General features: G+C 37.9%; 1 protein-coding gene across 5 annotated transcripts in view; it reads right to left on the bottom strand.

Annotated features, from left to right (window-relative positions):
• The window catches only part of ANO4 (anoctamin 4), a 173,358-nt gene that overhangs the window by 110,306 nt on the left and 35,211 nt on the right, over window positions 1–27,841 (bottom strand). For all 5 annotated transcript variants that reach the window (XM_088165126.1, XM_088165127.1, XM_088165129.1 and 2 more), the window contains exon 2: window positions 7,698–7,904. In XM_088165126.1, the coding sequence (XP_088021252.1) occupies window positions 7,698–7,767 (70 nt within the window). In that variant the 5' untranslated portion in view covers window positions 7,768–7,904. The remainder of the gene's footprint in view (window positions 1–7,697; window positions 7,905–27,841) is intronic.

Raw genomic sequence — 27,841 nt, 5'->3', positions numbered from 1 at the left:
AGCATCATAAGCCCTTTCCCAGGCTAAGGCCATGAAGCCCAGAAATCTACTGCCATTGCAAAGTCTTTCTTCCTTTTGTCTCTGACAAAAGCTACCATGCAGACCCCATGAAGTATTCTTTCCTGTACAGAAACTAAATACAGATCTATGAATCCCACCCTGGTCTATCACAGAGAGAGGATATGGTTCCAACCTACCAGCCTGGGTATGTGGAAACCTAAGTAGGGAGAAGTTATGATAAATATAATCATTCAGTTATAAACTGGATGCAAGAACGGAACCAATATTTAGATACGATTTTTTAAAAATATTCCTTCTCAAAATTTTGTCTTTGAGAGAACCTTACAAACAGCAGGAATCATGCCCCTTATACTGGTGCAGAAATAGAGCATTTTGACATTAAAATGCATGGGGTAGCATGGGCTGTTCACATAAGATGCCTACCCAAAAGAGATTATTTTCAGCAACTGGCACTAAGCAGTGTCTCCCTCACAAGCAGTAGGAGAGTTTGGGAATAGCAAAGGTCATAATTTTCAGGCATTCTGGCAACACAAAAGTTGCAGTTGAAAAAAGTCTGCAGTTTTGATGACCCTTAAAAATCTTTCATCAGTGGAATAGGTCCTGTATTCCTTTTCTGTGTTTGGTGCATTCCTAAAGCAAGGTCTAAATAAAGTACCAAACTTTAGTGCCATCTCTGTTTTTCTATTTTAACCATGCTGAATATTACCAGTAATGAAGAAGACCTCTAAAAGTCATATGCTTTGTGCTCCATTGGACCTCTAAAGTATAAAATAGTATAGAACTGCACTCCCAAGGATGGGAACAGCAAATATTGTGCCTCTGTGAAGATCCCAGCATGTAGAGGACACGTTTGCTTTCCTGAGACATCCACCCATGCATGGCACAGGGGCAGTCAGTGGTCTGTATGACCCAAAGGAAGTTCTCAGAAGCAAAGGACACATTAGAAATTATGTCACTCACCTTTTTCCTTTGCTGCTGCCCTTATACCTAAGTTGTGATGAATTTTGTACAACTATTTAGGGCTTTTGAGCTTTTTTGGCACCACAGTACATTGGTTGGAATTTCTAGTGGGTCCATTAGAGCCCTAGAAGCACTTCCCTGTAGCATATCTACTAATCCAAGGAATAAGCCCCCCTCCCCCCGATTTGTTTTGTTTTGGTTTAGGTTGGGTTTTTTGTCAGTTGATTGGTTTTGGGTTGAGTTTTGATTTTGTTTGGTTGGTTTTTTTGGTTTTTTGGATTTTTTTTTGTTTGGTGATAAAGGAAGGTCTGGCTTAATTTTGAGAACCAGCAGGCTTGGCGTTATGAAAGAGGTCTTGTTATCTTTTGGAATTATACAAACCTTTTGTAGAAATTACTAACACTGTGCAGCCCTATTTTAGTCAAATCCCTTTTCTGACTTTAAAAGCATCTCTGCCAAAGTAGAAACTAGTTTGTTCCATCTTTTGACAGTCTTCCTGCAAGAATCTTTCTTTGGAATATATGTAACATATTTAACATTAGAAATAGAGTCTTACATAACACTAAACCCCTTTAAGCAAGAACTATAGAGCTAAGAAAAAGCCCCATTTTTTCAGTCAAGCATTACAGGAACATAATAACTGATTATTCAAAGTCTCTCTCACTGTTCCTTGAATTAGAAGATATTTTTTAGATTAAAGGGGTCATTACTTTCTCAGAAACTTCACAAAGTTTTATATATTGTCTATTTTCTTCAGAATAGAATGGTCCAGTTAAGACAGCTATGTTACACTGGCCTCAGGACATTACAACCTTAATCTAGGATCAGTGAGTTTAGTCCTAAGCCTTTTCCTGTTTTTTCCCCTTGAAAGGAAACTCTCTGATGGTAGAACAACCAGGAGCATCCACAGAGAGAGGCATTTTGCAGTCTTTGTGAGGTGACCACATACTGCAAACTAACAACAGCAAGGAGAGCTGAAATCTGAGGGTGTATGGTACTGATTTTAAAGTAACCATGCATAATTGATTGCAAGGCTGAGTGAAAGATTGTTTTATAACAGTGAACAGGAGAGTGATCAAAGCAGGAAAGAAGAAAAAGAAGTATTTGAAAAGAGTTAAGTTTAAAAATACACAGCCCCCAGAAAAGCAAAACACCCCCAAAGTCACCACTTAAAATTATTAATATTATTTTTGAAGCCCCTTATTGAGGGTATGCACAGGTCCCTCCCAGACAGATTCAGTACTTGTGTGTGTCACATGCAGCACAAATTAATACAGAGGGATGCAATTTCTGCCTGCATCAAATACATTTAAATTAAGGCAGATAGCATTGAATAGACATTCCAGGAGACTTGATACCTTAGGACCAAGAATTTTCAAAGAAGTTACATTTGTCATAGAAAAGTAAAGGGCTGAATGAAACAGGCTGAATAATTTAAGCAAAGTGATAGATTTCAAGTTCTGCATCATCTTCTAGCTAGTTCAGCTCTTAATTGCGAAGTCCTGCATAATCACCATGTGGTGCCCTGCTACTCAGTCCAGGGACAAAAGGTTCTCATGGTAACTGAGGCAAACTGTTCTTCATGTTAGGAGCTTTGCAGAGGCTGCAGAGCACCAACAGGGAGAGTGAGCAGTCTGTGTTCAGCAGGGATGCGTTTACAGATCACACTTGAAGGACCAGCATGGAAGGAATTTTGCTCCATCCCTCGAACTTACATTGCTTTGAACACAGGCTGGAGGTAAAGGAAAAGTTAAACATGCAGGCTGCTTTCTTTGAAATTAATGTCCCTTCTGCATAGGAATGAACATGTGGGGGTTTTTATATGAAAATTAGCTTAATGAGGAAATACTAAATTTTTTGAAATCTTCTTGCATTTTCTATGCTTCATTCCACATGAGAGAAAGTTCTATATACACCCAGCAGAAGGCATATTGAAAAAGATTGTTCCCTTAATAATGTTAGACAAGTAAGATAACAGCATTACTGTCGGTGTGAATTCAAATTTCCAAATGAATTTACTTCCCCATGCCATGCATGCATTTGCTGCCAAGAAATATTTGCATGACAGAGCTTCCTGGCAGAATTATTTGCAGGGTGTTATTCTTTTAATCTGGGAGAGATGCATACCACATGTCCTGCCAGTCAGCAAAGAAAAGAAAACGTGATTTAACCAGCAAGTCACATCTGACTAACACAGATCTTCTAAAGACCATTTACAATCAAATGTGAATGCTAACAAGCATATGCATTTTTTGTGATGAGAAAAGGATATATTTTGCCCAGTAAATTATCACTGTTGAAGGCTTCAGTTCTAGATTTTTGATAATTCAAAGTTAATTAATTTGTGACTAAGCTTGCTAAACACGTTTCCTTTTTTCCTTTAATTTTGGTTGTTAGTTTCAGGAACCACACCCTTTTACTTGCCTCCCAAGTCAGTTTTTCTGTTGGCCAAGCCCCCTAGTTCTCCTTCCTTATTTACAAGCTCAGTAGGTACAGTCATCAATAAAAATGCTACAGATTGATAAGCAGTAAAAAAAGAGGACCCAAACACAAAGGAAAACCTGTCCAAGGCAAATATACCTTCTTTTAAACTTGTAATTTATCAAATACACAAAAAGCAAGAGTGCAAGAAAAGTTTCTCAATGAATTCCAATTACCCCAGCAGACTTCCACCATAATGCCAGAAACCAGTCCTTCCAGCACATGAAGTTCTTTCATGTACCAAAAATATTCCTACATAATTTCAGGTAGCAAGGAACGTCCTTTCCAAAATGTACAGTTCTTTGGCTTTGAAAGGGATCTTTTTGAACAGTAAATTTTTGAAAGCAGAATTTTCTAGAATATTTTTATGTGTTTCCCAGAGTGAAGAATCTTTACATATTAACTAAATTTTAGAAAGAAATTATTTCAAAGACAACCGTTTCTTCTGCAGTACTTTTTTTGGTCTTTTTCTGCAGTACAGATTGCCTGCAGTACTTATTTGTATAAGTGATACAAATTATAATCTACATTACTGTACATACGCTAATATATCTAAACCTCAAAATGCATTAAGATTTTACCAGAAGCGCAGAGAGAGAAAGTCTTGCCAGGGAATCTCTGCATTCCTGTTATTACAAAATGGGTAACAAGTGTTATGAAATATTGCAAGTAGAGAATAAGAAGATTCCAGAGTTTCACACAATGAAATAATTTACTTTACTGCTGCTTAGACATATTAAGTATGACATTTTTTTCCACAGCCAGCAAATTTAGGGACTCATAGAAAAATAAGGTTTGACAAGTTCTGCAGAATCTGAAAATAAAGGAATTTGTCACCAAGAGAATGAAGCAATGTAACATTGTCCTAATTTGAAATAGATTCACAAGGGAAAGAGCAGACAGAAGCCCAGAAACCAAAGTACTGCTTGTTGCACAGCAAATGCACAATGCTATCAGAAGGGAGGTGAGGGGGTTTTTGTCCCTAGATTTGCCTGACCCTGACATTGAGGGAATGGATTGGGATGACAGCTTAACTCCCTCTAGGCTTGTTTCATACTTGTTCTGTTGCTCTTACAGAGTCTAAATGATGACACCATTGCTTTCAAAGTGAGGTTTCTGTGTGTGCTGCACAGACACAACTATTCTACACTGTCTTCTGGAGCGTTGTGCCAATTCACTGCAGCCAACAGCCTGCCTCAATGGCTTTGGACTCTCCACCTCAGTAGCCTTGTACCCCGCTAGCCACCACACACCACAGCTGCTCATATAGATGGTGGAGGTTTTTCCATGCTGTCCCTGACTTTGGAAAGAAATGCATATTTGCTATTACATCTAAATTTATCATCTGATTGCTATCCTCATCTCTGTTTTCCCTCTTTCTAAGAGAATGTTCCTTCATATGGGTGCACCTGCAAAGGTGTCAGGAGTCCTCCCTTCCCCATTAATAGCCTTTTTCTTCCACTTGTTTCTCCATTTTCCTCTGTGTTGTTTCAGTTACTTGATACCTTTATATCTGTGTAAAATCCAAGCTCAGAAACTGTAGATCTGCTCATGGCTGAGCAATACCTCTTTGTAAGCTTGCACAAAACAAGTTTTAAAATTGTATTTGTTTTTAAATAAGGTACAGTACAGTCAACCCACTGCTCCCTAGCCACTCTAACACCCAGATTAATAATAGAAGTAATGAGCCTCAGGCTCCTTACTAGTTACAAATAAAACTGTCAGGGAAGTAACTTGAAAGGAATGCTGGAACAATGAACGGCATCTATTGCTTCTTATCCTTAGAATACAGCTACCTATGAACCTCATTTAAAGGAAACTGCTGTCGAATAAATAGAATTCATGATAGATTATAAAAGCTGTCATTCTTGAAAGAAGAAATGGTGCACAGGGGAAAAAGGTGCTGTGAAGAAAACGGAAGTGTGTGTGTGTGCTATCAAAGAAAAAAATACTCTCGACCTGCACTTTATCAAGGAGCTTTTCTTTCCATGGTTATAGTCTCTTTTATTGATAAGAATTAAAATGCCATTTTAAGTCCTAAAAATACCTTCTATTATGCTAGACTGCCTTCATGTTTGGAGTATTTGCTAACTGGACAAAGAAAACTTTGGAGTGAGTATAGCATACACTACTCCAACAGTGAGAGCTACTTGATTGTGGTAACAGCAGCCCAATAGAAGCAAAAACTCAAACTGTATGAACTATTTAAAATTAGATGGAACAAAACCCTACAAATTCACAGCATGCAGTAGCAAGATAATATCTTAGAAAAGAGTGCTGTAAGATCTGGTATCAGTAATTCATATACATGAGAACATTGTCTTTCTAAAATATCAAGCTACTTATGATATCTTAGATATGGTACTACCACTGGACAACTGATGTCTAAAGGTAATTACGAAGCTAGAGCTGTTAATTCATGACTAAGTTTGAGTGAAAGGCATATGATTTTTTGTTTAAATTAGAATTTCCTCTTATAAGTGCTATTCATTGCTGTTGCTGCTGACCGTAATCTTTGTTAGATCTACTTGCATACAGCTCAAATGCTTGCAGTTTAACCTGGACATAAACACAAAGTTAGTGGTCTCAAATTGAATTGAAATGGCAGACACAAATCATAGAAATGATATTCCAGTTCAGATGAAAAAATGGGACTATAAATTAGTCAAGAGAATATTCCTGCTAAAGAAAAAATGTTCTCCATAGGTCATAGATGCTCTTACTATCCTAAGAGGAGAATATGACAGATAGAACTATCTCATATACTGAAAGGTAATCATTATCCAAATGGTGACTAATGAGCTCCATTTCAGGAAACCTCTGGGGTCCACCTAAAAAGGGATCTTTTTCTCAATGAGAGGCCAGAATTTGCTGCTTGCACATCATTTAATATTAAAGCACAGGCCATACTTATCAACAGATAGCTGTAGAATATGTAGAATCTCAAAATGAATGTTGTTATTGCACACATTCAAGATACTTTTTTTAAAAACTGTGATGCAGGACTTTTTTGTCAATCTCTTAACATGCTGCATACATCATTATATATCTTTAGCAAAAGCAACATTTCAGTAGTAGTAATTTCTGTACTTCAACGGAAAAGACAGAAGCTGAAAAAACAGGACAAACAAGTGAACAGAAGAACTAAAATAAACAAAACATATGGTTATGAGTCACTGTAAATTCTTTAATCCGTGTTGACAAAGATTATGACTGACTAAATACTATGAGTGCATGAAACTCATGGCAATAGACCTGTATAACAACTTACAATAGAAAATCTAAAACTTAAACTTCTATAAAAATTAAGCCATTTAATAGATCTGCAAGTTAAAGGAGGTACACTAAGAGTTTGCAGGCAGAACATCTGTCTCACACAATACTCTGTCTCCTAGCACCCAAGTAGCTGCATACATGATATATTATGCTCTTTTCTGGGCAGCAACAACGGTAGATTATTGAGACCCTCCAATAAATCTGCTACAAAACTGACTTCATGGGCAGCTTTAATTTGCTTTGCTCAGGAAAGAAGTTTGGAGCTTAATTTTCACTATGGAGAATGACTGAGCATGGCCAGTACAAATGTACTCCCCTGCTATAAGAAAAGATATTTCTAAAATAGCACTGGCAATTATCATAACAAGGAATGAACTCACGATACAAATTAGAATTTGATGGTTCCCTGGAGATTTTTACTTTCTTTTGAAAAGTTTCATTTTGCCAACCAGTTAACCTATGTTGTAAGATGTCGTGCAGATCCACAGGTTCTGTTAGTGCTATAGCAAGAAAGAGTTTATCTATGCCCTTGATTGCGTATTTGGTCAAAAACAATTTTACTGTCAATTACTGAATTCCATGGGGAATGCCTGTAGCCTCTAGAGCAATTAGCTCAGGGCTTATCAAAATTAAATATATATAAGAGAAATGGTATTAAAAAGCAATATCCCAAATCTCTCTGCATTAACATTTTGGATACCACTGCACATTGTAGGGGTTTTAATGATTAAACTTGTATTTTTATTTCCCACTTTCAGCTGTCTCAAGTACTGTTAACCCCTATAGTCTTTAACAGACAAAAACATCAAATGTAAACAAAACATCAATCAGTAATTCTGACAATCCATAGGTTGATATCCACACAAACATAATCTCATGCTATTAACACCAGCTTTGCCATGACATGGCACATCACACTTGAAATGGGACTGGAAAAGGTTTCAAGGCAAATCTGTTACCTGGCTGATGGGTTTTTGCTTTTCCACCAGTGACTGATGAAATTGTAGATCCAGAAGATGAAGCTTCCATTTTTATTGACCCTCTGGCTTGTGGGATTGAAGGATGCCCATCCACAGGTGGATGCTGTGACACTGGGTAGCTTGCTGCAGTTCTCCTCTGACAGACCTGCACACGCTTTTCAGCCCCATGAATAGATAAATTTATACCTGACAGGAATAAGAATTAATACTGTTAGATACAAGAGGTCAACATGCAATAACTAAAATATAAATTGTCAGGGTTTAAAATGGAGCTGCAACAACCTTCTTAGAGAAAAAAAAAAAAGAAAAGCAAAAAGAGAACTCTAAAAGATTAATTTTCTTGGAAAATTAAAAATGTGAGCATTTTTTTGTGCTATGTTGTAGGCATCAGATTCAGCCACAGTAATAGATATTTAAATTAATACACAGTCATGGTTTATCACTTTACTGGTCTGCAGGAGGAAATATCTTCTATACCTTCCAAGTACCCACACAGCTCACAAAGGACAATATTAATGACAAAGCTACCACAAGGTTTATTAAATGACAGTTTTTTGATTGATGGATTAGAACTTGTCAGAAATTATTTCTTTTCTTCTGAGCCTTTACCAATACTGGGAAGTCTCATCGTGTGGAAAAGATGCTACAAGTGAGCTACAAGTAGCTTTTAAGGAAAAAATAAAGGACTGTTTTGAAGAAAGCAGTAAGGCTACAAACCACAATAGTACGATCTTAAGCTTGGAAAAAAATTCCACTTTCTCCTGTCTTGTGAAACCTTACCATCAGTACTGGAAATTGTCTTTCACACCAAAATTCTCAAATTTGTCACATAATAATTTTTTATACTGAAATTATTATTAAAAAACAGGTTTATTTTTCCAAAGAGAAAAGCAAAGTTAAAATTTCCTATGTGGCTAATGCAGAGTCATAGAAAGAAAAGCTATCTCACAGTAAATTGCTGATTCTGACTTCCTCCTGTTCACATTGATGAAATTGCTCCAACTCCACTGGAACTGCTGTCAGCATACTCTGGTTGAAACCCTTCAGACAATCTCTTTAGGGCAAGAAAGCTGAATGATAATTCTACACTACTGTTTTACACTTAATTTACTTGTGACTCTTATTGCTTCTGTCAGCAAACTATCTTTGTTTTTTTAAAAAAACAAATGAAACACCCTAACCAGATATAAATAAGCAAACTAAAATGCAGATTGAAAGCAGACTCTAAAAACTGAAAATGTGGATATTGTAAGTACATTGTAAAGTGCAGTCACTCAAAATTGTTAGATATTATCGATTAGATTGCTCACTTTTACAAACTTCAACGTCCAAGAATGCATTAATGACTCTGCTCTTCAAGCTCCCTTGGAAGCCAATGTGTGTGAAACTCCAGGTCATGGAAGAGGTTCTGAGTCTCTGAAATATTAATACACTTTGATCCATAATATATTACCAAGGGGAAGAGAGCTGCCACTTCTGTAGGCAATTTGTGAAAACAGTGGGGTTGCACACAGGAGCAAAGGCTGTGCAAACTGCTTTCTTTTGCCATGGCTTTGTGCATTCAAAATCGAAGCTGTGCACTCCATACTTGTCTTTGCTTCGTGACTCCAGAGCTGATCTCCTGCAGGAAATATGAAGGCACGAGGAGTTTCCTGCAGCAACTGCTCACCTACTTCCAGGTTTTAGGGCTAATGTAACTGCCAGCTTCTAAAGACTGTTGAAATCACATCCTTAGGATACAGAGCAAATCCCAGTCACCTTATTCTTGTGAAAGGCAGCGTATCAATCCAGAATGATAATGAGCTTACCTGGACAACATGTTTCTTTGACCATGCTAGCTGTCAGGGGCTTCAAAGAGTGAGAAGCTAAGCCCCAGCTGTAAAATGAGATCTTTACTTCCTTTGCAGTCACTAGAAATTGCGATGCTCAAAATATTGAGCAATTATCCCTAAGGCATTAAAAATTTAACTACAACTACTTTCTTTAAGCATCACCACAGGTTGTCACATCTTTTAAAACGATCATCCATCTGAAGCTTCCAGTGGAGTCAGCCAATGCTCAGCATTAAACTAGAGCCTGGTATCAACACACACTTTCTGTCTGGATCTCAGTAAGGCTGTGCTTTCATTTGGTCATGAAAATAGGGATCTATTTTAGGAACTGGTTCCAATCATAAATTGACTGCTACATTACTCGGAGGTTCAAGTTAAGTTGCTTCTTCACATTCTGAAAGCGGTCTATAAACTCTTGTGCAGCTGTGACTGAGCTTTCTAAACTATTTCTGCAGCACGTTCTTTTTCAGAATAAAGGACACTGCTGCCAGATTGCTATTCCTAAGAACTGCAACATTTGCAGATTGATCACATCCAAAATTAGGTTCTAGCAACAACTTGCTGCTGGTTATATGCAACCTTTTGCTTCTTCCACTAAAGAAAGATGATAAATCATACCTCCAAACTACATGAGGAAGAATGTTCCAGCATCACTGAAAATTTTGTATGTACAATTTTCTTTAGTCATATATAAAAGTGCCCAAAACCAACCACATAATATGTGTCACAAATATATACAGTATATTTGGAAGTTCTTCACTCCAATCTCATTGGTACTGCAGTTATTTTTTTTCACAAAAGATATCTTTTTATTAGGAGAATTAATTTCCATTATTTTCCTGGGAACCAGGTACAGGACAAAGATTACTTATTTAATTATAATCTCAGGCTTTTCCAGAGAAAGATCATGTCTTGCTTTTCTATGTGCGTTTCTTTTGTAAACTACAAGTCTAAAAAAATGTATGACAGTAATACTGCAGCAAGCAGCAACATTACCTTGTTTTCATGTGGGTGAAAGTTCCTTTAAAAGAGATTTTGGCAGTCAAAAATACAACCCCAGATAACATGCAGAAAAGCACAGACAAAGCGAGGGGGAATCAGAAGTAGAAAAGAGATTGGGAACAATGCATGTAGCACATGGCAGATGAAAATCTGGTGAACTACTGGCACTAAGCAGACTCTAGAGTAACTCTCCCTATTCTTCCTGCAAATAGCCCACGCTGCTGATGGATCCCAGGGTTTATGGATCGGAGACATTAGAAAACAGCAAAGAGGTCTCTGAAGAGTAGATGTTACAGTTGACATCAATTACTTTTTTTGCAGCATGACAATACCTACACAAGACATCCAGAAAGAGTTCTCCAGCAGCACACTGCAGTCTGGTCTTCAACTAACTGTATTTGGTGGAGTTTTTCTCCTGCCTTTAGGCTTGGCCATATAGCTACTGACACCAAAATCCCCTACCATTGCATGCCTGACTGCATGGCCTTTGGTTGTACCTGTCCCTGCAGCATGGTGATTTTTAGGTGAGCTTGGCACTCATACTCAGAAGCTGGGTACAATCACACTGGCATTCTCTGACACGTAGTACAGATATTAAAAAAAAAGCAGGAGTTTCTCCTGCCTTGCCCTCTGGCTTAACATAATGGCTCACAAGCACCATTTTGAGCCAGGGCTTCAGTGCAAATGCAAGTGAAAGACTTAATTACTGTCCAGCATACACAGTTGACTTTTCAATTTGGAGGACTTGCTTCTGGACAGGGCTCAGCCATCTGCACCTGGCTGGCTGCAGTAAGAGTGAGAAGTAGTTTAGTGTTTTGAAGCTGGATGAGATTTGAGCCTCTTAGTATTACACATATCACTCAGCTCTTTTCCTTTCCTACGTGCATAAAAAATCCTTCTATGTATTTTCAAATCTTCATGTGCCTTTCTCTTTCTTACCTGTATTTCTATATTTTTAAATTTTTTTCTCATACAAGCTTGTTGTCTCCATGAGGAGCTGCTCCTCTTACTGACCTTTTGTTCTCTCATGACTCTGAGCTTGCAGGTTCATGTAAGACAAACACCTTCACTACCTTCCTGCCAATACATCTCAGCTGTGCAGTTTGCCAGCAGAGAAGAGCAGCTTCTATCCTGCTTCTGGATATCTTTTATTGCTCCAATTTTAATATAGAATTTTTCAAACCATCAATCCTTCCACACTGAGCATATTTTGTCTCTTATAAAGTGGTAATATGCATATGACACTTAGGGATTTATAACGCTCCAGATAAAACCTGCATATGAGAGCATTAAAAGGGAGTAATGAAGTACTTCCAAGTCATGAAGCAATAAAATCAAACATAAAGAAGAAAAAGGAGGGAGAAATTATTAAAGTTCAAAACACTGCAGTGTGCCTGCATGCAAAGTTTTGTGTGACTTATATTTGTTTTGTTGGTTCACTAGATGCTACAAAGGTGAACAACAACATCCTGAACTACTCAGAAATCACTCTGCTGATGCATTTGATGGACATCTGCTTTGGCTGTGCACCATGCACCTCTGCACAGTGACTGAGCACAGTGACATGGCTCTGGCACCCATGGAGAAGGCACTTGCACCTGAATTTGGGTCAGAAAGGCCATGTGTCCAAATTATACTGTGCAGGGACTGAGACACCTCTGCACCTGGAAAGGCATCCCCATAGTGACTGTCAGGCTTGTGTCAGCCCCAGTTTTCTTCCATCTTGTACCACTTTGGGTTACAGGCATTTATTTATAGGTTCCTTTCTGAAGTGTTTGTCTCTAGACAGAGATTACATGAACATGAAGAGGCAATAATGATACAGTGCAGAGTTACAAAGTCTTATAAACAATCCATTAGCTAACAGTGCTTGATTAGCCTCAAGTGTCCTGACCTGCTTTGCAGACCTTCCCTGGGATAACAAAGTGCCTCTGGCAGGTGCAGGAAATCCTTTCAGTTTTGCATCATTAGTGTCAGTGCTCCTATTGGAGACCAATTACTCCATCTATTTCTCTTTTCCTTGTGTGTCTTTTGTTTTGTTTCAGCCCTATGGGGAGGGCCTTAGAAGCAGATTGAGGCAGGTCCTATTTTCAAGGCCCTTTTCACAGCAGACCAAATACAGGGGAGCACAGAGAAAGAAGTGAGGAAGAAAATCTCAGCTGCTATATCACGTAGGGCCACAAAAAGTAAAGCAGCTTTGGAAAGTCTGCAGTCATTAAGGCACAGATAAGCATCATAAGAAGTACTCTGTAAGCATGAGCAGAAAGCAGAAAATGAGGCTTTAAGGAGCAGTATATAAATGGGAAAATTAGATATTTAGTGCCTTTCAACTTTCACACACAGGAAAGGAGAAAGTGAGCTAATTTGTCCACCTTAATAAGCTAAGTACTCTTTCCTCATCTTGTGCAAATTGCCACATTTCCCATTAAAGCCAATGACGCTCTGCAGACAGCTTCAGCTTTTTCACATTTTAAAGATAGTCTTGATAAAGGGGATCTCAGAAAAGGAAACAATGTAAAAGGTTTCTCATGCAAAACCAGTTTAATTTGAGACTCAGCAGAGAAACAGTTGTGCTTGATGCCTTGATGGACTCTTCTTCTTGCTCTGAATCCTAGATGGAAATGAAGGAACATGAGAGAAAAATTCTCCTGCTGTCCTCTCTACACATGCCTGAAAGCATAGTCTAAAGGCAGTTCCTTTTTTTCCTCACCCTATGTATTATTTAGGTAACAAAAACCTCCAGAAAGCATCATTAACTTGATGAAAAATGTTACAACATCATTAGGATTCCCATATTAGACTAAATCAGTTCTCAAAAGCTTAAATATAATCTCTTTAACACAGCATCAAGTCCCTTGCCACTGATAACATGTGATTAGGAAATCATATCTAAGATCAGATTATGCTTCAAGTATAGCTTTGGAAATATTGAAATACTTGTGACTACATCAGATGCAAAAAACACAACTGCAAGCCTTCAGGTAAGCCAACAGAAAAACTACTACTTACAGAATTTCCCAGGAACTGCAATGGCTGGAGGGAAAGACTAATACTGTACATCTTGACAAGCTACATGTGTCCCATTTTCTGAGATTTTGCATGATTGCTCCTCCCACCCTACCTCCTCCCAAATATTGGAGACATTACAGAATTTCCAAAATCTGTACTAGTTTCAGATGATGTCCCCTAAATGTTACCTTTTCTCTTATCTTTTATCAATATTTTTTTCCAGTTGGCTTCTGAATTTACATCCATTTGTAGCATATATAATTTTTCATGGAAAGAAAACACATAACTTAGAGATATAGTTGACAGAGGAATAATTTTTTTTTCTTTTTTTTTTTCCTGAAGCATGTTATCCATGGAAGTATTGTATTGAAAGAGATAATGAATGAACTCTTCTCTTTCCCTCTCCATCCACTCATGATACTACAGAGTTCTATCATGGCCCCCACTCTATTTTCTCTATTCCTGAGCTTAGGAGACCTAATTTAAACTGTTGCTCTTTGCTAATAAACTGTTGTATATCTCCAATCATCACTGGTCACTCTTCTGTTCCTTGCCTTTTTCAAAGGATGAAGACCTGAAATGCACACTAAAAAAGGTTCAAAAAGCAACATCAAAAATGCCCATGATGCTCCGACTGTGCTTTCACAGAGAATTTCACAGTGACACAATGAAGTTTCCAGTCTTATTCTTTCTCTTATAATTTCACTTGCCCCAAGATACTTGTAGATAGATTCTGCCTCCCTGTTATATTTGTCAGCTCTTTGGGCAATTTTTCAGTGACTCAAGACTCTCTTCTATTTGCTTGAGGTCCCTATGCCAAGCAAAGACTGAGTGAAACAGTGCTGCATTATTTTTCTCATTTCTATGTTGCATCTTTTTCCACATCAATTGCTTTCTAGATCTCATGTTTGTCACTTCTCTACAAGCATTGCTGTACAGCCTTTTCTCTCAGAGAAATAAATCTTCACAAAGGTGTATCACTTGCCAGTGCATTACCTTTTTTCCCACTACCTGCCTTTAAGGGTTAGCATCATCCCAAACCTGCAAGTCACTGGTGATGTTAGAATTTACATTTTGAAGTGGGATCAAAGGCACATCTGAACTATAACCAGGACTTTAGGAAGGGGCTTGTGAATGAACTGGGTTTCATTCAGTTTTATCTGCACTGATTTAGAAATAAACTGTTAACGGGCTAGAGATTTCAGGGGAATATGGGTTTACACTTGCTTATGTACTTTAGACCAGAGTAGCTTATTGTTCCCCACAAAAGTGGCTACATTGCCTGTGGTAAAACTGCATCCAGAGCCAGTGTTAACTTAAGTCTGTCAAAGTCCTAATGAATAAAAAGCTCATGCACACTTTAGGCCTGCCATCAAAGGCTTGTTTTTATAGCCCTGAAGGTAGTTTATCGAATTACAACAAGCTAACATTCAACAGTGATTATTTAGCATAACTGAAAAACTCCCATAGTGCTCCCTGAGAGGCAAGATAACAACCCAAAGTCATGAAAATGTCTTGGAGAGAGTCATAATAGTCCTACTTTTATGGTCTACATGACACTGAAAGAACCCTTGTCTTCCTTTGGTATGAAAAATTTGGCTGAGTGAATATAAAGCTCTTCAGGTTTGCAGTTGAACCAGCAGTGATTGTTGCAGGCATTTTGCAGGGCCGTGGTGCTGAACACAAGGTGATGCCTGTGCAAGTTGTATGAACCCAGGTGAATAAATGGAACTTTTTTCTACCCCCAAGGTGCCTAATTTGATTAATTTTTAAGTCTTGTACTTTTATTTCTCTCTGACAATTCATTCTTTAGTTCCTCTGCATAAAAAGCCCTAGCACTGTAGAGTACATATATGTTATATTTACCAGGCTACTGGAATAAATGCCTGACAATGAGTACAAAATATAGCTCACTTCAGTTCACCCAGCAACCTGAAACCAGTGTTACTTGTCACCAACCCAGCTACCTGAACTCTTCTGGAGATTGTCTGCATTTTTATTGTTATAGCTTTTACTGTTTTCTTTCTGTTTGTTTAGTATCTGTTTTGATTTAGTTTATTGCTCCTATTGGACTTCCACTAGTGTTGGAATCACATGCATGCTGAAGAGTAATTTGGAAAAAATAAAAGAGTATTTTAAAAAGTTCTTTTGCTTGCCCCAGTATGAAAATTGCAGTGAGGAAAAATACTGTGACTTGAAATCTGATAAACACAATAGAAATCAAAAACTGAGGCTGATAAAACATTTTCAGTAAAGTATTCTTCTATAAAAAAATTGTCATTTTTTTCAGGAAAGGAAAAACCCGAAGTCAATAATTACTGTCAAAAATTTTGTTTAGAAAATTATTCTGAACTTATCTGGACTGAAAAATATAGCCTTATTTTTTGACTTGATGCTTTGGAAGATGTAATCTAACAAATCAAGGAGAATATAAATTACAATGTAGAATACCAGTTATCTCTGAGCAAGCCAAAGAAACAATTATAATTTCAATTACTGAAACACTGTCTGTATTGCCAATCATCAATTAATGTTACTGTAATATACAAATAAGTAAGAAATAATTAAAATTACAAACATTCAATCCAGAGAGCAAAACAAATCATAATAATATAAAAAAATACAATGAATACAAGAGGTCCAACCAAGATTAGATATTTCAACTGTCCAGAAGCAAATTCTAATAGAAATATTTTAAGCATTATGTAGAAATATGCTCAAAGTAAATTCAAAGTGGGGGGGGGGACGATAAACAAGAATATTAGAATTTCTGTGGATTGGATATTTTGGATTTTGACTCACTGTTTCTATAATCAAGTGGAATAGACTTGCATTAGAATTAATGGAGGATCATACAAAAACCAATAGATTCATATTTTAGTTTCTGTCACAACAAATAACATCACGTCAACACTTCTTCCTTTGAGGCGGTTTTTCCTTAAAAAGATAATTGAAGATTGAATCTGTCTCCTTAAGTGTCTCTTATTGATTTGGAAACTATAAGAGGCAGCTAATCTTGTCTTATTCATTTTATTATATATGCACAGCATTTACTAGCTGAAAATAGACTCAATACTGAGATGATTTAAAACTTACCCTCACCTGTGGTAAGCACTGCATTTAAAATCATTTTCTTTCTTAGCAAGTAGTTATTATTCTGATCTTCAAAGACAAGAGCATTCTCATTAAAGCTGTTTGCACTGATTTTGAGCTTTTCACCCATAGAATAAAACGTAAATGCACACACAGCAGTAATACATGGTGTGGACATTGGGGCAAACCACAGTGCCCTGTGAAACAAAGCACCAAGTCAAGTCCCACATGCTTTTTACTGGCTGAGGAATGAAAAACAGTACTAACCATGCAGATGCATTTATTCTAAATGGTGGAAGTAGATTTAAAAGCAGAGAATTCTCTTTTTTCTCCCCATTTTAATTTGCTGCCTGAATGTCAACTGCTACATTGCAAATACCACAAGTCTCATTTTATCTGATTTAATCGGATACTCTCCATAATGCAGAACAGTGCAATCAATCTGAGACATCATCTGTGAAACAGGAAAAAAAAACACTCAGGAGACTTCACAGATGGGAAAATAAGGTATCTCAGGATACGTCTGAATGTGTCTGCTCTATGGCACAGATAGTAACAATTTTCAGCACAGCAACCAGGCTTAATTTAACTTTCCCTTTTGGCATCCCATTCCAGGGGACATGGGTCTGTCATCAGTGCTGCAGTGGTCACACTCTCTGGGACACCCTCAAGCAGGAGATCAAGTGCACTTCCCTTCCTTCACCCAGCCTGTGCTATAGCCTTGGATATGGGGCCTCTTACAGGCTTGGTGTCTAAATCCTCCAAGTGCTCAGCTAGCTTTATCAACCATCAATTAACTTTTACTTTCAATGATGTATTATCATCGAAGTTGCACAGCCAATGTCTTCAGGGGCAGGCCTTAAGACAACAAAATTTACTTCTACTTCTCCGTCTGCCAAATAGGAAAAATTATCTTACAGATAATGTTGTACCAAAGTATAAATTTTACTAAAATGTTTTTAGAGTAAACATGCATCTGGATAGATGTGTACCTGAGTAAACAGATCACATGTGTTGGGTCCAGTCCAATGCCTGAGAGGGTTTTTGCCCTCTGAAACAGCTGTCCATTGTGGGCAGGTCCTCGGCTTTGGCATCTCATGTGTGCAGGATTTGATGCTGGATCCCCGCTGGGAGGAGGCTGGGAAGTCCTCCACCCTTCCTGGGGCAGGCTCCCATATGGGCTGGAAGGATGTGCTGTGGTAGGTTCCATCAGAGCCTGGATGGGCATTGCTCTCCAAGGAAGGAGCTCCAGCCTCCACTGCCCTGCTTGCTGCAGCACCTGTGTCTGGGTAAGGCTCTTCCATGGCAGATATATCAACAAGGGCCAGTTCACCAGAAATGTTGAGCCACGTGTACTACTTGTCTTTCTTTTGTGCATCATTAGTTTTCAGCACTCTCCCTCTTGGCAAGTAATGATTTTGGTTGTAATAAAGCCTATGGTGCCAAGCTTTGTAAATGGCCATGAAGTGAAGGTGACCCCCAGAAGATAAGGCAGATGTAGTGTGCAGCAGGTGCCAATGAACCTCTGGGTTCATCTGCCACCTCATCTTTCTGTCAATACTTCAGACCATTAACAGTAACAAAATACCACTGAAAAGAACACATAAGCCTGCCATGTTTACATATATGTTCCTCATAGGCACCCAGTTGATTGTTCTCAGCTTATGCTCATCTGGATAGAAAAAAAGCACAGGTCTTGCTCAATCTCCTGAGTTAGACTGTGTTTCTGATGGAAGACTAATAAACCCTGAAAGACAACAGTAGCCACATAATGATTGGCTGAATTTGGCAGATTCCACAGAGATGGAAAAAAGCTCTCTACTCATAAATACCATTTTAATTCCTTGAGCTCTTTATAGCAGAGTAAGAAGAAATGGTAGAACACTATAAAAATTCAGTAGCCGCATTGTAGGATGCAATGTCTCTAACAGATTTGTTTTTGTAAAAGACAGTCCATGCTCTAACTCCTTTACTGAATAACAGCCTTGTGCAAGGGCAAGGCCTACTGCTCTTTCATAAATAATTTTCTGATATGTTAGCCATTCAGAAAAACATGCAAAGTATGCAAGATAGACTTTCAGGTATGTTTTATGCACGACATAAAACACTGGATATTAATTTGATGTTCCTACTTTTTAAGAGGCGGGACAGAAGAGACACAAACGCTGTGAATCCACCTAAAAGAGCTTGATTACAGGAAGAATCTATAATAAAAGAAACCTGTGCCTAAATTTAGCTCCTGTGATGGACATCTCAGTAAAAGGGAATTCATGAATATTCTTTCATAAAACTTTTCCTTTCTTCACTCATAACCCTAACAACAGTAATGTCCCATTACTGTTCGTTCATTAAAGAAAGACACCAAGTGAAAGTAAAAGGGAATATTTTAAAAAATCTCAATACATATGTAAAAATATTACAAATATCTCTAAGCTGCATTGCAAGTATTGCAAGTATTCAGAAAATTGTATTTTTGAGAACATTTCAGTCTGACAATGATGCTGAATTTGTTCTGAATGTCACTATGGTTTGGAGGATTCAAACCAACAGACAGTTCAGGCAGAGTCAGTTTCTCTTCACAAGTACCATTTTGTCCACAGATGAGTATCTTCACTAAAAGATGTGTAGAACACAATCTCTATAAACAAATCCTAAACTGAAATTTAATCACCAAAACTGCCTATATAAACCTGAAGAGATTCTGAGATCTTAGCATGTCATAACTGAGTCTGTCTTTGAGCAATGCACAGTATCTGAACAATTAAATGTAGTTGTCTACTCTACTCCTATGATGACACAACATCCACAAAAAGCAAACTCAAATATGTGGGCAGCAGTCTATTGAGAAACCAAGAGAATAGTCTACTAGTAGGGCAATTAAACTTAAAGAAACTGATGGGAAGCCGATCAGTGGAAAAAATCCCCAAACAAATATAACATCAAGCCTTCTACATGCAAAATGTATTTTTGTTAAAAAAAAACCCACCCAAGTCCCAACAACATAAAAATAACCAAGCATTCTACTTGTCTCATTCCTTCCCAGAGGAGTTGCCTGGTTAGACATAACTCCATAAAGCTGTTTTGTATACTCCCTGAAACAGCCAAGATTACCTCTTCATATTATATCTGATCTACAGAAATAAAACGGCACTGAAAACCACAGGTCTCGTTGGACTCATCTCTTCCTTCTAATCCTTTATGAACACAATTCTAAAGCCTGAAAAGTCAGGGTTTAGAAAAAATATTCTTGTTAAATTTCAATGAGTAGTTAACCACCAATCAGAAATATTTTTCTTCATTTACAAAGCAATACGAGCCAGCTAACAAGAGGCTTTTGATGAATCACAGCAGTTATAATTACAATTACATTAACAGAAATCTTGGAATAAATTTCCATATATGATTTTAATGCTTCAATCAATAAAGTATACTGTCTGTCTAGAAGCCAAATATGTAGATGAGTTAGAACAGAAGTGGATAAAAGTGTAAGAAAATTAATATTAGATAAGAATATAATCTGTTAGCGTTTTCTCTAATTCCGGATAATGTTCATGAGGTTTTGTATCTCCTTATGTAGCACCTCTCCTTGTTGAAAACTGGGCATGGTCTTCATTTAATAACTTCTGACAATAACACCTTCAGTGATCAAGCCATGGCAAGGAACATTCTCTTTTTCAAAAACTAGCTGGGGTTTGGGTTTGCTTCTGCCTTTGCAACTCTGAAAAGTTATTTCTCTAAAAATGCATTTTTCCATTATGGGACTTTTAAAAGTAAATCTAAGCCAGTCAAGATACAAACAGTTTCATCATTGACAATACTGAGCCTGCCTTTATTTTTCTTTCAAGTCTTCCAGTTAACAATCCATTTTATAGATAAATATATCAGAACCAAAACATGAGGCCAAATACAAAGATGATGCATAAACATTCATAAGTCCTAAAAATTGCTGTCCAAATATGCTTGAGATATTTGGTGGCCCTATTAATTCCATAACTGTTTTTTTTTCCTTCTTGGAATTTAATGGTATATGTCAAAATGTTTTCTATATTATCATCAATCAAAAGAAAATATCTCAAAGCAGTTACTTCAATCCAGTCTCTGAATATCTGCAATTTAGAATTCAGTGATAATTTTCACTGACTAAATTCGAATTCAACGAATACAGAGACCAAATATGTTCTTAATTCATGCAAAGTGATAAATCTCTCTCTGCTTTCTTTCTCCTTTTTACAAGTGCAAGATATTATAAATGTATGAAAATTCCTTTTTTCCCTCTCTTATTGTGCCAGGGCACAGCTCATTTCGTCTCATCTCCTTTATTGTAAAACTGTAATTGTTATTTATGATGCACAAAGTCTACTGTTCATCCTTTCAATAGAAACGAACATGTATTGTCTGTAAATGCAGGACACCATAACTTTCTCAGTAAAAATGATTATTCACTAGGTTTTACTATGTGCTGATGGATGATATGAGAAAGATTGTGAACCAGCTATAATCCCAACTACCAGAAGGGTTGGGGAAGGAGAACATCTTCCAGCCTGCATATGGTCAATCTGTCAGCCAATTTTTCAGAAACCTGGCCACAGTAATTCACAACAGTCACTTCCTTTTTGAAAGATTCTTGTTCAACTTGCAGTCACTTGGCATGACCCACTATCAGCTTTCTTGCAGACACCATCCCATGCCTCAATGGTATTTTGCAAATTTATTGCTTGCTGAACTGCTTGCTGACCTAACACCCTGTCAAGCTTCAGCTGTCTTTGGAATTTAATATAAAGCTCTTCACAGGACCCTGTACACATAAGAAAAAACAACCCTTCAGATCACACTGATCCTATCCACTACAAAAGCACAAAAGGCAATCTTATTCTTACCCATATTTCACATGAAATAAAAATACCACTGCATGATGGCAGAAATATCTCACAAGAGCACACATTTCAGATAAGTGTTAATAACTTTATTGCTAAGTTTGCTCTAAAAGTTAAACTTTTCTGAAGATATTACATAACATGAATAATGCAGTAATTGAGCTTATTTTTAACTGCGCTTATTTTTAATTGAGCTACTCAGGTATTGAACTTAAGGCTGTCACCTTTAAATGACTTGCTACATTAATGTAATAAATTTTTAAAAGACTTTCTAAAACTTTCACCTGCTTAGAGGTGCTTTATAATCTTTCTCTTCCAGTTATGCAGTGCATGGAGAAATACTGGAGTGTTTACAGCTAGCCTTAATTCCAGCAGAACCAGCTTGGTTTTTTCAAGTAGGGAGCAAGACCAGTGAAATACAACTGTGGCCATATAGCTAAATAAATAAATCTGGGTGGTGAGCTCTTGGACAAAGCCCACCATGCCCACCCCAGACTCCAGCCATGTGGCTCAGACAGCCTCCCATGGGCAGCTCAAGACCTCACAATTACAAATTGCATGAAAGGAGAAAAGAAAGTCCTCTTCTGACCTGCCCTCCTGCTTCCTACATGCAGTGTGGGAACACTCCCACACACCCTGGTACACTTTTGGATCATTATATTCAACCTTGGTAGAACCAACTGGATGGGTGTTTTTTTTTTTTTTTTTTTTTTTTTTTAGTTTTCCATGGTATTTTTGCAATTTGATAAAAAGTGGCTTTCTTTTGCCAGTCCATCAGCCTCCTACATGAAAATCTGAAATCTGCCCAGAGACTGAAGTTCTCTGGATGTAAGCTTCTTCTCCCAGTCTCACAACTACTTCGGACATAGAAAGTTTAATTCTAAAATGCTCTTATTTTGATTATTTCGGAACGACATAGAGTTACCATTTTAGGGAAAATATCAAGATTACATCTGATGTACAATATGTTCACTGGGGAAATTCCAGTGGGAAAAGAAATTACATATTCCTTGGATCTAATACATACCAAAAATAGGATATAAAATAATCCAGCTGAGTACTGAGAGAAATAAGAGATGACTGTTGAAGTTACATTTCACTGGACTCTAATGTGTGAAGGATTTTCTTCTTTTAATGCATAAAAAACTTGTTTTCTCCCACTTTATTTTGTTACCCCACTTTCCTATTTTAAAAATATTTCTCACTAAGATTCTGAATATGCATGAAAAGGCAGTCCAGAAGTAGAAAAAAGAAAAATAATATTTTAAGTGTGAGAAAAATGTGGCAAATGGTTAATTAAATATCTACTTAGATGAAATCTAGTGCTATCACAAGTATTACCAGCAGGCTCTATCTAGTTCTCCAAGTCTATTTTTAGCTAGCATTATGATAAGATTAGTTAGCATGCAGCATCTTATTAAAAAAAATATTAAAATCACCAGGATAATTTAACTTCCTTTTGCATATAAAAGTCCTTCTAACTGATTCTTGTAAAAGCTTATATTGTATGGGAACATTGCTAGAAGCTGTAAAAACTCACCTTTCTCTTAGCTGAGGATGCTTCTTAAAAGCAACTTCCTATGTTTGGAAACTCACTGTAAAGGTTGCCATGGTGATTGATTTTAAAAGTGAAATTCTTCCTTTTTAAAGTTTTTTCTTTAAAGAAGAAATGTGCTAGGGCTCAGTTCTCAGCAAGACAAATGGGAATGAAAATTCCACCTTAATCCTGAAGATTAAAGGACATAACCTCTGTGTAACTGCAACTTCAGCAGCAGAGATGTCTTCAGAAAAAAATTGGAAACATCTATTTTTATGTAAAAATGAAAGAAAAAATACATCCATAGGCAAAAGAATTGAAGAAAAAAAGATTTTCCAGTGGTCAGGCTGCAGCCAGCAGGCTAGGTTATACTAGTGATAGGATGGAGGAAAGGCAAAGCAGGAACGGTTGGGGTAGCTGAAGCTCAATAGAAAAACCAGCAGAGTCAGCTAGGGATAGTGACATTGTGTGGCAAGAGAAAGAAGTGAAATGCATCCCCAAAGAAAAAGCCTAGAAACCAAAGGTCACTACTGAAAGGCTCTTTACCTAAGGCATTGTCCATTTTATTTCCATGGCTCGAGTGCAATTTCTCATGGGTGTTTCCATCTATTGACTTCTCCTCTCCCTGGTGATGTGCAGAGCTACATTAAACCTTGCCTGTCCACACAGCTGTGTTAGCTGCCAGGAACAGACAACTGCACAGCTCTGTTCCTGCATTGGGAGATGGAAAAGTACCATTTCTACTCTACAAACCATACAATTTTCAACATCACGTCATCCAACTTGCCTCTGCATAAACTGTCACTGCAGAAATCACTGGCAAATTAAACTGGGAAATGTTGTGCCAGTTCAATAACCAGGCAATTTAGGGCTTCTTTATTCACATAAAGATCACAGCACTGTGAGACAGCTGCATTATTCATTATGTGTTTAATATTTTATCTCTCTGGGCAGAAGTATCTGTACACGCACAATTAAAATGTCTGACATAGAGAGGGTTGATTTTAATACAAAGAATCAAATTTATTTCAGAGACCTGCTTGACATTAAAGCTCTATGGTTTAAACCAATAGAAGGAAAACCAGGCTGAGAACTATGTGGTGCAGTGCTTGGGCATTACTCATTTTACCTCGAATGAGGCATTACTTCTTTTACCTTACCCAAGAAATCCTTTTTACTTGATCTTATCACATTAGTCGTGGTAAATTTAAAATATTCACATTTATATAGAATTATTTTACACTCAACACAAATGGTCATGATGATAATGGAAGAAAACACCCTTTTAAAAATGACAGAACATGAAAATAACTACTATTGCTCCTTTGACATTATTATAAAGTTTAGTAGATCCATGTGCTTTGCAATTACCTATTACAACTTCTAGGAAAAAAAAACCATTATCTGCATGGCATCAGAGTTACAAGTATGAATACAATACAAATAGAGTAGGAAACAGTCACTATCTCATTCCCCAGGCCTCAGAGCAGCAATACTACTCCTAAATTAGTGATCCCCATGCCTTTTTGCCGCCTCTCACAGGGACAGATCACACCTATCGGCAACTGCACACTCCCTAAAGAAAATCTCACTTGTTTTTACTGTCCCAGAGACCTATGTATTTCAGTCCACAGAGTTTAAGCAATGAAAAATCCATTTTCTGAGCAAGGGGAAAACTGGACTTCAATGTGTAAACATCTAGACTGGTACAAACATTTCAAGGCTGTCATCTCTGTCATTAATAGGTGCATTCATTCTTTTAACCACTAATCTTTATAAAGAACGTAGTTAGGTTAAATTGCAACTATTCTCAATGCTCTCTCTTGAGCAAGATTCTTTGTAAGATTATGGAGACAAACCACACTCCAGAAATTCATCCTTAGGAGTTTCAATCTCCTTATGCACTCATAGCAGAGAAGTTGCTGAAGGTCTCCACAGAGCACTTTATAGCTCAGAATAAAGCTGAGATTGACCACACTTAAACCACTCCATGATGTGTCTTTGAAGGCTGAGGCTAATTTTGCTTTCAGGAGTAAGTTAAGCTACAAAGAGTAGTGAAGCATCATTCATGTGGTTTGTACCCTTTTTTTCACCTGTATTTTTCCTTTACTTTTCCCATGTCTCTGTCCTTTCTTGTAACTGGCATTTTCTTTAGGCCATGATTTGCTTCTCATTTACTCAACATGAGCAAGTTGTGGAACAGTAAAGTGATCTTAAATAGAGTGTTTGTGAATTTCTTTGGAGCCTGAAGTTGGAAGTGTGTTTTTCATCTAATAAAAGGCTAAATGAACCAAATAAATCAAAAGAATTTTGAGTTTAGCTGAACCTTCTCTTTTCCCTCATGACATCACCAATATGCTAGCACCAACTCCTTGCACTAAAACAAAAAGCAATCCAAGGAAAGCCAGTGCACAGAGGAAGAGAGAATGGCACTGGGGGCAGGTGACTGGAGAACCAGCTTGGGAAATCCCTGGGCCAACCCAGGCAGATACACAGGCCAGCTCAGCATCACGTTGTGATTTCCCTTTCCTCCTTAAGATATATCTGATGTCTTCCCTGGAGCTTGCCCACCCAGACATGAAGGTAAAAAGCAAGTGAGGACACAGCGGCTGAATGCAGTGTCTGAAACACTTGAATACACGTAAAAGTTCTGCACAATTTTTGTTCTTGCACAGAATGGGTCTAAAAACAGATGTTGGATCGTTTTACCCTACTCTCAAAAAAGACAGAAAGACTCAGCACTAGAAAGAAATACTTACATTATAAACTTGGAAGTTTCATGCCATAGATAACCTTGGAAAAACAGAGGAATAATTTAATTAGAGGCAAAACTTTTGTGGATGTTTCCAGCTTACAAGGCAGCACTGCAGAGACACAATCAAAACATATATAAATACTTCCAGATAGGAAGGTCACTCTGGGACTAGCTCAAAATGAGGTGTGTTAATGGCACAGGATGAGGAAATTAGACTTAAATTGAGAAAACCCAGAAATGAGAAAAGAGGAATGAATTTGCCTGTCAAGGAGAAGAAAGATACAGCTTATTGTCTTCTGCCAGTGTTTCCTCATTAGCACTGGACAGTGTGACTGGTCAACCTCTTCCTTTCCAATCCAGACCATAGCTGTACCTACCTCATCATTTCCAGATGGAGTGTGAATGCAGCAAAGAACAAGGTATTCAGCGCTACGAGAATATGCTGCCAGCAATTCAGCTGTTAAATTTGCAAATTTGCACAACCAATTGGTTTTCTAGCTGAATGGGGGAATCACTGAAATGCAATCTCCCATAGCACTGCTAAGTGGCACGATTAGCCTGAAGAATGGTGCCCAAGCACTATTAATATGCCACGGAGGCAACCTGTGACTGCTACACAAAAATATGGCCCCTAGGATAGCCATGAAAGAGCAGACTGCCTTTGAGTGTCTGCAGCAGTAGACATGTGGGATGTTCTCCACATTGCATGGCAGAAGCGCAGGGTAAGCCAAGGTCTGAGAGCAGCTTTGGCAGATGACAGCAAGATGATGCCCTCAAGGTGCTGGGTGATTGGAGCTGGAGCAAAGTCTTCTGCTTTCTCTCTATGCAGCCCAAGCTTCCTGAAACACTTGATTGTGTTAACCACAGAGGAATCATTGTCTGGTCTGACAGTAACGCAATCACACCTACTGAGAAAGGCTACAGCCGACTTCCAGGGAGGACACCCTCCAGCTAGAAGGCTTCACAGTCCTAAAATCAAAGTTCTGAATATAAATTCCTATTTAATAGGAATAATTCCTATCTATAACCTCTCAAAACACAACACCCTGTTTACCCTAGGACAAAATGATCACTTCCTGATAATGGGCATTGAGAAGTGGCATTGAGAAGTCCCATCACATCGAGAAAGGCAATGAGGCTCATCAGTTTATTTGCTAGAGATTTCATAAGTATCGCTGACTTCAATCTGTTTTAAACACCAGCCAGGGTCTAGAGGTGAAGTGTAAACTGAACCAAGTGTCAAAGCTTCAGCAAGGACATTGCAGGAGAAATAGAGCTGAGGTAGAGACAATCCAGGAACATGATACTGAGTTACATTCAATTCTTTACAAGTATTTGGAGAACACCAAGGGAGTGGTTCTGTCTATCCATTAAACACCAGGTATCTGAAGAAGTGTGGAAGACTCCAGCCAAGTCATCCAGGAAATGCTCAGACCAATGACAGAAAAGGACTCAAATAACAATCAGCTACACCTCCATACCCTTCACACAGCTTAGCAGACTCTGAGGGTGCTCAAGGCAGCTAGCACATGCCAGTGAACAGTAGAGATGGTCCAAGACATTTGTCTGGGTTAATAAAGGACTAAGCAAACCAATAGTCTATCATATCACTTTATGATTAATACTAGGGAAGACCTCACCCATGAACTACCCAGTACTGAACCACTATGCCAGAAAGGCCAACCATGGCAGCCTTAGTCCAGAGCCACTACTCAGCACACATGGTAGCAGTCCTGATGAAACAGAAGGCTTTATAGGGACACTGAAGCCTCTTGTTCATTGCTGGCAGTAGAAATAGCAAGCAGCATGTACTTTCTACATTGCCACGCCATTAATCCTTGGAACAGAAGAAAAAGCCTTGAGCCTCTGTCCTTAACTTATCATGCCTTGCTGAATGCTAAAGGTAATTTGGGGAAATGGCAAAAATTAGGTGCTCTTACAGATACTCAAAAATTCTCATTGCATGGCTACACAGATTGCAAAGGGCAAAATCTACATCCTGTATCTCCTTCCATCTGCTG

The sequence above is a fragment of the Sturnus vulgaris genome, chromosome 5 (assembly GCF_052056855.1).
Source record: "Sturnus vulgaris isolate bStuVul1 chromosome 5, bStuVul1.hap1, whole genome shotgun sequence".
NCBI classification, from domain to species: Eukaryota; Metazoa; Chordata; class Aves; order Passeriformes; family Sturnidae; genus Sturnus; species Sturnus vulgaris.
Note: the sequence above shows the minus strand (reverse complement) of the source record. Positions and strands in the feature narration are given on the sequence as shown.